This window comes from Cinclus cinclus, chromosome 18 (genome assembly GCF_963662255.1).
Source record: "Cinclus cinclus chromosome 18, bCinCin1.1, whole genome shotgun sequence".
Classification (NCBI taxonomy): domain Eukaryota; kingdom Metazoa; phylum Chordata; class Aves; order Passeriformes; family Cinclidae; genus Cinclus; species Cinclus cinclus.
The window spans coordinates 2,038,440-2,051,904 of record NC_085063.1 but is presented as its reverse complement, the minus strand read 5'-3'; the positions used below and the strand labels follow the sequence as shown (position 1 = coordinate 2,051,904).

The 13,465-nt window shown below is 45.4% G+C and overlaps 1 protein-coding gene across 1 annotated transcript in view; it reads left to right on the top strand.

The window, feature by feature from the left end:
- Window positions 1–13,465, top strand: part of LOC134051528 (rho GTPase-activating protein 39-like) — a 54,843-nt gene that overhangs the window by 6,837 nt on the left and 34,541 nt on the right. The window contains 1 exon segment of the mRNA XM_062505323.1: window positions 4,004–4,031. Within this exon segment, the coding sequence (XP_062361307.1) occupies window positions 4,004–4,031 (28 nt within the window).

The window sequence follows — 13,465 nt, the reverse complement described above, 5'->3', positions numbered from 1 at the left end:
TCGTAATGTGAAGGTATAAAATCTTGGCAGTTTAGACCCTTGTCATACAATTAACAGTCTGGCTGGGATATGGCTGAGTTGTATTTATTCAGCCCAGTAAAAAGTGTGAAGCAAGTAGCATTGGGGCTTACGGGGCAACTTTGTGCTTGCGTTGGTGCTGCCCTTGGGCTTTCATCTGCAGTCCTGAATTAGAGTACAAATTGCCAGACAATTGCAGTTTGGCTTGGGAACTCCTTAGGGAGTTTGCCCCTGAAGGAATCTACTCTAATTTTCATTAAATTAGTTTTAAAATCTCTGAAAATAATGGTGAAAAGCAAATATGCTCTTTTTTGTACAAAGGGATTAAAAGCTGCTGAGGAAATGCCTGGTGGTGGTATGACAATCCAACCTAAATTCACTAAAACTGCAATCCTTTTAAAATTAGTCTAAAACACAGTTTTAAGATTCTGGAGACTTCCAAAGTAGAAATCTGTTTTAAGATGGCAATAAGCATAAAAAAAAAGAAAGACAGTGATGATCTGGAGGTGAAGCTGTGCACTGCCACCATTTTTTTTTTTTTTTTTAAATACTAGTCCTGAGTCGTGCCACTAGAGTGGTTGAGTTCACTAAAGCAAGAGAAAACCATCTGCTGTTAGTTAGCAGGCTGAGTTATCTCTGTGAGGGATTTGAGGAGCTCTGCTGTCCTCATGTGATGAGTGCTGGGCATGGGGCAAGAGTGGGAGGGGGTCATGGAGAGCACATCACTGAATCATCCACTCTGTTTTTAGTGTGCCATTGTGCCATGATGTTATCCTCCTGTTCCCTCTCCCATGGTCTGTTGAGGCAGCTTTGAATGTAATGAAGTGCTGTTGAAGTGACTTTGGCTTTGAATGCTAAACCCTGCTACAAGAGGGATGCTGGCAGAGAGATAGTGTGGTCAGAGCTTCTTTGGGTTGATCTTGTTCTTGAAACAGGGAAGTCTGTATGAGTTTGGCAGTGAGAGGCATGTCAGTGATTTCAGCCTCTCTGGCTCCCTGTAATTCTTCCCTAGGAAGGTGGCCTTTCAGTGTCCAATGGCACCTCTCCATCAGCCATCCACTGCTCTAACAGCTGAGCACTTGTGCTTAAACTTTATTTGATCTTGGAGGGATGGAATCACTCTCTCTTTTCTCTTTAGATAAGCAAAGCTGCTGCAGAGCTGGTAACCCGGTGTTCAGTGAAGTTGTACTTGCTGAATGTCTACAGGGAAGTTTCACCTTTGTGCACCCTGCTCTCCCCGGAGCAGGAAGCAAAGACTTCAGATGGGAAAGAGAGAACAGCATGGTGATCACCAAATAGTTTAGTGAAACTACCCAGAGTTCAGCTTGAAATGCAAAAATCAACATCTTCCAGTAGTTGTGGCCATCCCTGCCTGGCCTGGATGGCTCGGGTGGTGAGCTGAGCTCAAAAGGTGTTGATTTTGAACTGCTGTGGAGTCTCATTGGGGAGGAGCTAAGTTTTCTATTTTTAGAGTGTCTCCTGGTACAGCATGCATCTTGTACTCTGGATGAGAAATAAAATAGCCACTGCAGCTGGCCCAGACGGCTCTGTTACCCTGGTCTTGCCAGGGCATGTGGCACCAACTCCAAAGTAGAGTTGGGGCCCCAGGAACTGCAGGTGGTGGCCCTTGGTGCAAGCAGAGGAGGGCAGCAGTTAGTTCCTGTTGCCTTGCTCAAGCCTCTGCTGTTCACAACAGTAGCCATTTCTTCAAGCAAGAGCATGCGGGTGGTCAGAGAACAGACGACTTTGTCGTGGAACTGCCAGCAGTGCAGCTTTCTTGCCCTTCAACTTCCAGCTGGACCTGGTTTAAACCCAGAGATTTTTATGCAGAGATTTGAGGGACTTTACATGAATTAACAGTATTCCCCAGAAATTACCATTTTGGGTCCGTTTCTTATGGTAGGAACTTGTACTGCTTTGCCTATAGCTGTAAACCCTCCTGAATGATGTGGCTGTTTTTTGCCCTGGGAGAGGCAAACATGAACTATGGCATAAAGAGCTTTAGCAGTGAGAGGTATGTGTGCTAGGGCTTGGACTGTTCCACTGGTCCTCTGGGAAGTGCAGCCTGTCATTAGAACAGGCAGTATGTGGGCCCATGGACAGAAAGTAGTGTCAGGGTGGCTGGCTGTGAAAACTGGGTGCTGCTAAGGGGGCATTCAGCCAGCCCCTTCTTGGGTGCAGCTCTGATGTAGCTGAGCTCTCTGTGCTGCTTAAGATGCAGGACAGTATCAGGCTTCATCTTTCAATTTCACACCTACTAAGCTGTGAGAGAAGATGAGAAAAGGAATGAACAGCTGGGAGATGCAGTCCTCATCTTTACTGTGCTTCAGGCAAGAATTGATCCATGATGCTTTTATTTTTTTAGATTAAAACCTTTCACTGACTAAACTTGTTTAGCAGTTTATTAGCCTTTGGGCCCAGCCTCTTGCACATCTCCTGCCAAGGTCCTGCTGGCCTCAGCCTTGGCTACAGCTCTGTGCTCAGTAGTGATGAAAATAAACAAGGGAGAAGGTCTAAGCTGTAGCAGATCCTTGGAAGGGAAATGCTGTTGCAGGGAGCTGCTCTCCTGGAATCTTGGCTGCCCTTTGAAGTCATCCTGTATTCCTCCCAGGAAGGAGAAGCCTTGACCCCTCTAACTCTCACCTGGTGGATGCCTCAGGAGGTGCTTTGTTTGTGTAACATGTTTGTTGCTGGAAAAACATCTAGTTTTGGGCATCTGGAAACTGTGAATATGCAGCTACCTGTGAAAACTCATATGTATATAAAGTACACAAAGTACATATGTGGTGAATAGTAATAATGCAAAGCCTAGGGTTATGATGGGGTCTTTATGACCTTTATATTTATTTATTTATTTATTTATGGTCTTTATTTATAAAAATAAAATGAATAAGACTTGTCTGCCTAGCCCCAGAGCCGGTGTTTATTTCTGAGTCTGAGAAAAAGGGGCTGTGTTCTGTTTTGTAAGAGCCCTGAGATCTGTTCCTTGGCTAAAGAGGAGCTGATAGAAACAGAGGTGGCATGGAAATGTAGTGATGTCATTACCAGCTCAGAAGGAATGGATACCTCCACCAAGAAGAGATCAGACTTCTTTGTTTGGCCTTTTAAAGAAAGACACAAAAGAGGGGAAATGTGCAAGGGAAGGAAGGACAGTAGAATGAGGGGGAGATTTATGAAACAGGGGAAGCCATATCCAAGTAAGAAGGCCAAAAAAACCTATATATTTCAGCAGATTACATGTAAAATCAAAATAAGATGGGCCAAATTAAGACCTTTGAGGAGTGAATTTGCCAAATATGATTAACTTTCAAATGCATCAGAAGCCTTTTTAAAACTGGCAGTAGAAGAGACCGAAGTGTGAGAGCCACAGAAGGTAAAGCTATCACAAAAAAATCTGAACAATTTTTGACCGTCTTGACTCCTGTGGAGGAGCTTTGCCAACTACAAGCTTGCTACAGAAGGACTGTCTGAGAAGTTGTCTCACATTGGACATCAGTAGAAATAGCTTTAGAGCAAATAGAAGAATTGATAAGAAGCTAAGGGACAGATAGCGTTTACTCAAGAGTGCCACAGGATCTTATATCTAACATTGCTGAGATACTTTCATGTGTATCCTGCTACTAAAGTACCCTTTGTATCGCATAAATTGGGGGTGGCAAATGCAATGGCATTTTTCAAAGTTGAGAGCCTTGAGGAAATTGGGGAAGTGACTCAATATTTGTCCAGGTGTGCTGCTATGGAAAGACTGTGAAGGGTATTCATAGTTCCATGGTCTGTTGGGTCTGACCTCTGTGCCTAAGTCTCTGCAATGAAGTTTGCTGAAGATATGGTCAAGCACAGCTGCTTGGAGCAGTGTCAGCAGGGGTATTGTAAGGGCAAGCCCTGCCTCAGACGTGCTGGAGGTGGATGAGCATGCTGGGAGCAGGACCACTAGGCTTCACATATCTGTGTTTTCAGACAGCCTGTGGCAAATTTGTCTGCCAAGGGGTTTTAAGAGAGAGTCGCTATGGGCATGGAGGAAGGATTATGTTATGGACTGAGAACTGGTGAAAGCATAGACTGCAAAGGGTAGGGAGGGCTTGCTGGTCATTTTTCAGCCTGGGGAAGTCAACAGCAAAGCCTGAGAAACTGGTGCTGGGAGTGTTTTGCACCTTATGGGTAATCTCAAGTATGGAGGGCTGCAGTGACATTCCCAGGTTTGCAGAGAGTCTTCAGTTCCTTCAGTGGGTTGAATAGCTGTCTTGTTTTGAAAGACAAGTGTTTAAGAAAGGCAGGAGCCTCTCTTGAAATGGACAATGTAAACCCCCTCCCTCCAAATTATTATAATTTTGAAATTAAGGAGCTCTCAGGCAAAGATATGGGAATAACAGTTCTTTACTAGGAAAAAATAAAATAAAAGTAGAGTAATACAAAATAAAAAAGGAGGTAAAACACTGACAGAGTCAGAATCCAGCCTAATACCCTGTCAGTCAGGGTGTTGGAGGAGTCTCATTAAATGGTGGCTGCATCCTCCTGCAGTCATAGATGTGGCTCACTTGGAGCAGTGCTCCTGTAGAAGGTGCAGTTTTCCTCTGAAGATCCAGTGGTGATTTGGAAAGGTTTGGTTTTCCTCTGGAATCCAGTGGAAAAAGGCAGCTCTGATGTTCTAAATCTCAGTTTTTATCTTGGTAGGAAATGGGAATGGCTCCTCCCCCTGGGTAGAGCATCTCCCAATGGGATGTTGGAATTTTATCAGTCATGCAGTGGGACTCAATGGCCCATTAACAGAAGACATCTCCCTGGAGGGAGGGTGGGTTATGGAAAAGATAAAGAACACTGCTCCAGCTGGTTTTAACAGATTCTGATAGAACACATACTTTCGGTTACATCCTGCTTTGCAACCCAAGACAATAGCTCAGTGAAGGGGACGAAATCCATAAGAACCTCACAAAACTGAGGAAGTGGATTCATACATGACAGATATTAGTCAGTGTAGGAAAATGTGGTGAACAAGGAAAAATTACCTGTACTGGGCCTGTTTGATACTCAGCCTGGAACTAGTGGTTATAGCCTGAGAAGCAGCTTGGAGTCATTGACAGTTCTCTGGAATCATCAGTTCTGCCTGTGATGTTAGCCAGAGAAACCAATCAGTTTTGGTCACTGTCAGCAAAGGAGTTAAAACCAAAGCAGAGGACATCAATTTTACCCTCTAACGCTTCATTCGTGTCTCGGAGCTGCATGCTGTTTTGATTGCTGCATTGTGAGGACAGTGGTGTTAGATAGACTGCAGTGAAGATTATTAAAATTACTAAGGGATGGAGCAGCTGCCTTATGAGAAGAGAGCATAAAATTTGTGACTTCTTGGTTTGGAAAAGTCTTGCATAGCAAAATCAAGGTATGCAAAGTCATGAAGGTAATAGAATCAGGGAATGGTTTGGGTTGGAAGGGATCTGTAAGATCACCTATTTTCAACCTCCTGCCATGGACAGGGAGATCTTTTGCTAGGTCAGGGCTGCTCAGAGCACCATTCAGCCTGGCCTTCAACAGCTCAGGGAAGGGGCATCCGTGATTGTTCTGGGGAAACTCATTCAAGTCCTCACCACCCAGCAAAGAATTTTCTCCTAATATCTAATCTAAACCTAATCTCAGTTTGAATCCATTCTTCTTTGTCCTGTCACTACACGCTCTTGTAAAAAGTCCTTGTCCATCTTTCTTGTATCACAGTATCACTAGGTTGGAAGAGACCTCCAAGATCATTAAGTCCAACCCACACCCTAACACCTCAACTAAACCATGGCATCAAGTGCCACATCCAGTCTTCTTTAAACACATCCAGGGATGGTGACTCCACCACCTCCCCAGGCAGACCATTCCAGTACTTTATTATTCTTTCTGTACAAAACTTCTTTCTGATGTCCAACCTATATCTCCCCTGGTGCAGCTTGAGAATATGTCCTCTGGTTCTGTTGGTTGCTGAAAGAGAACAACCCCACCTGACTACAACCACCTTTCAGGAAGTTGTAGAGAGTGATGAGCTCACCCCTGAGTCTCCTTTCCTCCAGGCTAAACAACCTCCGCTCCCTCAGCCATTCCTCACTGCGTTTGTGTTCCAAGCCCCTCACCAGCCTCGTTGCCTCCTCTGGACGTGCTCAAGCATCTCAACGTCCTTCCTAAACTGTGGGGCCCAGAACTGGACACAGCACTTGAGGTGTGAATGACCTCCCTGCTCCTGCTGGTCACATTGTTCTTGACACAGGCCAGGAGCCATTGGCCTTCTTGGCCACCAGGGCACACTGCTGGCTCACGTTCAGTCGGCCGTCGACCAGTACCCCCAGGTCCCTTTCTGCCTGGGCACTGTCCAGCCACACTGTCCCCAGCCTGTGACATTGCAGGGGGTTATTGTGGCCAAAATGCAGGGCTTGGCACCTGGGACTTACTAATCTTCATTTTATTGGTCTCTGCCGATCCATCCAACCATTCCAGGTCTCTCCGCAGAGCCCTCCTCCCTTCCAATAGATCGACACATGCTTCCTGCTTAGTGTCATCTGCAAATTTACTAATGAATGACTCAACACCCTCATCCATGTCATCAGTAAAAATACTGAACAGGACTGGCCCCAGCACAAATCCCTGAGGAACACCAGTAGTGACTGGTCACCAGCTGGATGCAGCACCATCCACCACCACTCTTGGTCCGACCATCCAGCCAGTTCTTAACCCAGCAAAGAGTGGCTGGTAGTTCCCATGGTCCTCCATTCTACCCTTTTAAAAGATGGGAACAGTGTTTCCCCTTTTTATGGATAAGTTGAATTTTTTCTACCAAGTCTTGCGGCCCTAGAACTGTGGGTGCTTGGTGAAGCCTAAAGGAGATTGGTTTATAGCAGGTAGGAGGAAGGCCATTTATTTTACTCAGTCTGTGATGAACTTCAGATTCCAGTGTTCTTGGGCATTATGGATACAAAAGGCATCATCAAGTTGAAAAAGTATCTGGATAAACTTACAGACAGACAGTCTGAAGTAGTTACTAGGAAGAACAGCCAGCCATGTGCCTGCAGCATCTGTAATACGTGTGGATTCTTGAGCAATGAGGGAGAAGATGGAGAAAGGGCATGACCAGGCTTATGTGTTTTGCTTAACAAACCTCTTTGAGCATCTCACCTGTAGGCAGAATGGAAGGGGCACTTGGTTTTACCAAAGGTGCATGTCTTATGCTCTTCAGAGTTTCCAGAAACCAGTATGAAGTGGGAGCATAAATTGGTGTGACATGTTAGGGAAGAGCCAATATGGCTTTTGTAGACCAAAACTGAGCTACATGACTCCGCTGGTACTTGGAAGGTGTTTCCAGGTATAGGGCAGGGGTGATCAAGTGGAGTAGTCTAGTGGACCTCACTGAAACACTTCAGCACAGGATATCAAGTGGGTGAGTAAATGGTTAAAAGATTGCCTGCAAAGATGAAGAGTAGATGGTCAGACTTTACAGAGGATGGAGATCCTGGGAGAGCCAGGCTGGGATCTGTACTGTTCACAGTGTTTGTACCTGACCTAGAAATGGGGGTGGAAGTGGTGGCTGGGGAAAAGCAAATGAGGGAAGAAATTCTGAGCACTGAAATTCATGAATGAGTTCAAGGTAACAGGTTCTAGAAAGTATCAGCACCCTGTTTGTGCTCGGTGCTTGGCAGTGCTGCAGGAAGGGAAGAGGAGGCTGGGGGCTGCAAAGAGGGAAGCAAAAGACAGAATAGCACAACATCATTGTGGTCTGCTGCCATGTTAAATATTGAATATCAGGTCATCCCATCTTGGAGGAGGTCAGGCTTTAAGTTTTTTGCTCCTTTTTTTAAATCAGTAGCAAATACTATGTATTGGGTAGGTAATATTTGGCAGATAAGACTGTCTAGATGGATATCAAATAAAAAGCAAAGTTCAGTGTGGTCCAGGTTTCTGCCCCAGTCCACCAGCCATGCGTACAGAGTAGTGCCTGCTTTGATGTCTTGCTGAATTTCTCTGTTTTTTGCAATCTTCCTTGCCAGTCCTGAAAGTGAAAAGCTCAGTTTTGGACTGTACACAAGCTAATAAACGTGTGGGTTTTGGTGGGAGAAAACAAAAGGAACTTGTTTTGGGCATCAAATCAAGAAGTGTATTGTTCTCACCCCACTGTTCACTGTTACCATGTATAGCAATTACTGCTATGGCAACACATATTTTCATGAACCAGCCAAGATCTTCCAGTGCTGCAACATAACTTCTGATACTTGCTCATTGTGATGCTATTAATAACTGTGTTTCCCCCCATAGTAGCCAGGAAGCTGCTTCTTCCTCATGCACCAAGTGCAAGAAGTAAGCTCATTTTAAATCAATTGTGGGGAGAAGTGACACTGCGGATTTCCTGGATTTTTTTTTTTGTTCTGGAGATCCTGTCTAGTGCTGCCAGCTCTGCAGCCACCCACTGAGCTGAGATGTCTCTTTTGTGCAATTTATAAAAAGTCTTGTCTCAGTTTTCTTAATTCCTTTTCTTTTTTTCCCCTCTCCTTTCTCCCCCTTCCTTTAAACCAGGACAAACATGATACATATTTATTCCTCCAGCTATGCAAAATAGCTTAAGTGTTTATTTCAGACTGACTTGGTCAAGGGGAGAACCAGGCACAAATTAAACATGATCTGGGCCGGACTCTGGTCTACATTATTTCTTCACTTATCTCCTAGTTATTTAAACAAGATAAACCCTGAGTATTTAAAATTGCAGCTCAACTGTTCTTGGCACTAGTTGAATTTAGCTATGTTTAAAACCCCAGAGTACACTAGCATGCCTGCATGAATCTGCTTTGAGTTGGAACTGTGTCAAAAATACCATCACCAGTGTGGTGTTCTGGCACCTTTTAAAGAGCTGTGGAAAAGGTGAAACTGGGCTTTTGCTGAAGATGGTGGTTCCACTTGGGCTTGAGCATCTGTGAAGGGCTGCACTGTGTGCAAACCAGGGTCATGAGCCTGTCCCTAGCTCTGGTTCTGCGTGTACACAAGTCACAGCTGCAGTCCTCCAGTTTCATCCCCCCAGAGGAAGGAGTTGTTTTGTCAGACCAGTCTCCTCTCATTCAGGGAGTTCACTTTTCTTCTGCTGAAGTGTAGCTATTAACAGTAAAACCCTCCCTCCCTTTCCTCACCAACTTGAGAGTTTTTTGGCAGTCTTGAAACTTACAGCTTTGGATGTCACTGTCTTTGATACTGCACTTTCTCTGATCTCTGTGACCTGCTGGATTGATAGCCTACTGTCATGAACTGAGAGAAAAAAATTACAGTGAGAACAGGGAATTCTTTATCCTACCAGCCTCCTTGGAGAGGCTGAAGAAATGAGCATATGCACTGCAAAAGGTTTGTCCAAAGCAGGGAGTAATTGTGATGTCCACAGTGAGTGACTGCATCCTTCTTCTATTGCTGCTCTCTTTATTTCTTGGGAGAGTCTGTTCCAGGTAGTACCTGCAGAGGTGCCAAGGGCTCAGTCTTCTGAGGAGGTAGCATATGCCATGCAGGATTACCTCCCTCTGCAGCCCAGGTGGTTTTCCCTGGGAATCTCCAAGAAACAACTGAGACCCTTTTTGAGAGACTTTGGTGACTGACTCAGTTATTTGCCACAAACTGCCTTCTTGTGGACTCTTGGGAATCACAGAATATGCTGTGTTGGATGGGATCCATCAGGATCACTGAGTCCTCTTCCTGGCCCTGCATAGGACGTCCCAGTTACCACCATTAGTTGAAAAGCTTTTTCCTGATATCCAGCCTAAACCTCTTCCAACTCAGCCTCATTCTGTTACCTCAAAACTGCTCTTACTGGTCCCAAGAGAGAAGAGATTGATACCTGCCCGTCTGCTTCCTCTTGTGAGTGTATTGAGGACCACAATGAGGTCTCCCCTGGTTAATGCCATCTTTGTTTCTATGACATGGTGAGAGTAAAGTCAAATTTGGGGCTTTAACAAATTGGACTTTGTTTTGTGAAGTCTTACATCTGCAAGATTGATGATGTTCACTTTTAGAAAAGCTGTGACTGCATTTTAAGACAAGGTCAAGCACCTGTCTTTGTTTCTCATTACATCAAGCCAGAGCTTGTTAATGACAAAACACTGGACCTATACATAACTAGTACTTTGGTTTACTTGGAGTCAAGGTGTTACTGTGGTCGCTGCTGATTTTGCAGATTCAAGTGTATAGCAGAGAAGGCAGAGGCTGAAATACAGCTCATGGGATGTGACTCCTACTCACACTGTAGTGTTGTAGAGACAAACAGGAAAAGAATGACAGTTTGGGGCAACAATTAAGCATTAATTTCCTTTTGGAGGAAGCTTTTTTCATGGTTTATTACATCAGAATAAAAAAACAATATAAAATAGTCAAACATGGGCTGTGTTTTTCATCCCAAACTGAGAATTCACTCGGGGATAGGTGAGCTTTCCAGAGCTGGAGCTGTGCATAGAGCAGGGACCCATGTGCTGCCTGTAGGGCAGGTGTGCAGGAGGGGAGGCTTTGGGGCTGCAGGAGGGACCAATGCTGTAGGTCCAGTGCATTGCCTTTGCAACATCCTGGCTGTTGTGTCTGATGTGCTTGTCTTTCAGCAATTCCTGTAGGCAAAACAAACGGAAAGACCTCTTTACCATGAGATATTAATTTTTCTTGCTTATTGTTTTATAAAGAGTTAATGAACTTTGTGCCTGAGGTTTTCAGGTATTTACTTACCTCTCCTTCTTTGCCAGAAGAAATTGGTGTGCTTTGGGATGGAGAAAATGGTAACACTGATGTGGCTCCTCTGCATGGAGTCCTGTTGGGATGAGCTTCCTGATGGCAGCTCGCAGTACAGGAGAGAGTTGTTTGTTTGCAGATGGTTATTCCTTTGACTTGCTGCCAACCTGCTCCTATTCTTTGCCTTTGACTTAAAACCAAATTCCTCTGCCAGCCTGGGGTTGTAGTGGTTAACTTGAGTCACACATAACAAGCTTGGACAGCTAATACTTTCAAGAGCTTCCCTGCATTTGTTCCTTCATGGTTTTTTCAACAGAGTTGGCAGAGACAGCTGCAGCTGGAGAGATTTGCTGAAGAACGAATCAGCCTAAAAAAAGTTGTGATGAAACACTGTTATATTTGTTCTGTGCTTTTAGCTCTCAGTGTTTTGTGGATTCTGCTGTCTGAGAAATTTCTTGGTCCCTTGCTGTCCATGGCTGTGTGTGCATGAGTTTTCAAGGGACCCTGTTTTTCAGCTCATAAATGACTGGCAGCCCTTTAAATGAACAGGGACAGAGGGCCATTATTTTGCTCATGTCACACTTCTAGGAATGTAGCTGCCTCAGATATTCAGCTTTGCTGAGTGGTGCTTGAAAGCATTATGCTCTGTGATCTGGCTGTTTGTAGGGCATCCTCTGCTGGCACCTGGGGTGACACTATCCAGTTGTGCATTGCCTGGCAGTGCAGGTTCTCCACCCTGTAATTACAGTCTCAGTCTGCTCCTGTTCCTGACCACTGCCAGCTCATGTGCTGCCTTTAGAAAAGCTAAAATTGTCATGTTTTTTGATGGTCTGGTGGAGTTATTTTAGATCAGAGGTGGGTGTCTGGAGAGGTCCTTAAGTCCCCAGCCCTGCAAGTTCTCACTGTGGTGGCCATTCGGTCCTGAGGACCTGGCTGATGGGTTTCCTTTTGCTGGTCCTGGAAGTTTCTTTTCTGTTCCTGTCTTCCCTCTCTGACACTGTTCAGAAATGTTTTCTTGTCATTGCTTAGTGTTTCCTTCTGCAGCAAAAAAACATCCCTGTGTGCAATGCAAATGAGCCTTGGGAGTTGGCTATTTACTTTGTTTTGTTCTGACTGCTATGGGCACTCTCTTCCCTTCAGTGAAGATGGCACAAGAATGGTTGCTCTTTTGCCCCTCTGTATGGGGAAACTGTGCTGCACTGCAGTGTGTTTTTGTCTGTGTGGAGCCTGGCATCATGTCACTGAGCCCAGGATGATCAGTGTACAAAAATGATGATGGGTCACTCCTGAGTCCTGCTCCTTGTGCAGTGTGCAGGTTGTGGGTTGCTCCCAAGGTACTGGAGCAATTCCTGGGTTTATGTGGTGATGCAGCTTTTCTAAAACAGCTTCTGATTGTGAAGCCTCCTATTCTCAGACTGCTTTCCTTGGCATCAGCTGTCTGAGGCAGCAGATGCTATGCTGGGCCCCTGGCTGCAAGGGCTTTGTGGCAGTGCTAGGAGGAGTCCCTGAAATCCGTAGTGGTAACATAGGAGGTAGTGAAGAGTAAATCTCAGTCCTGAAGCAGCTGAACAGCAAGCTAGATAAATCAAGACCTTTGTCAGTAATTATAGTATGAGAGGGCAGCAAGTGCTGCTGTGTCCATGAAATAGCAGGGATATCATTGGCATGAAGTTACTTGCTTTGGCCCAGGGAGAGCACTTGATGTATGCTGCTTCTCCAGAGCTCTGGGTTCTTGCCCTATGACATTTTGGCAGGTACAGCTTCTTCACCTCATTCCAGCAGCTTAAGAGGACGATGCTTTTCACCCAGGGTGCGGCTTTGTCAGCATTGAGAAATGTAATCCTGCTTAGGTCCAGTTCACTTCTGTTCAGTAGCTGCCAAGAAATGTGGGAGTCTTACAGGTCTGTGGAGCCACATTCAGCTTTTTAGTGAGTGACCAGGGTTTCAGTCAGCAGGTAGTGTGAAGAGGTGCTGTGGTCCATTGAGAAGGCTGGAGACTCAGGGGTTCCATCTTCATCCTTTCCTTTTGTCTGTATACATCCCCCTCAAAAAAACACAAACAGCCCAAGCCTGAATTTAGAGTGTCATTCACGCTGGGAGGCTCTTAGTTGCTTTGAGTGCCATTGTGGGCAGGTCCTGTATGACTTGGTGCCTGCACACACTTGCAGAAGAGGATGAAGCTCAGATCTGCTTCAACCAGCATCACTTGTCTTAGCTTGGTGTGTCCCAAGAAGACATGGAGAAAGTGGATCTATGACCTTGGTACCTACCTGCCTGCAGAGATTTACACTCCTGCAAGGAAGTGGCTGGTGCAACTGGCAATGACCTTGCATGAGTCCTGCTGCTCCCTTTGGTGGGACCCTGTACAGGTGGGATGACCATGGTGATGCTCATTGAGCCATGCTTGCAGCGTGCCTGCACAAATCCTCCCTGAAACTAGGGACATTTCCCTGGGGGCAATGGGAAGGCATCAGGCTGCCTCCTTGGGGCTGAGCCCAACATGCCACCATGGGGGAGCACCAGGGGTGAAAGGTAGGCAGGATGCATCCCAGCCATGGTCATCATTTGTTGCTGGACTGGCAGGTTGTCGTGTAATGCCTTCACCTAAGCAACTGAAATATTTCCAATCTAGGATATTGATAAAATTGAAGTTTTCCCATGTAAATCTTGTCTCTTGGGGACAAAATCTATTTATGAGCATGTTGAGATGGGATGCAGTCACTGTGAGGTGTAGTGGTGCTAGAAT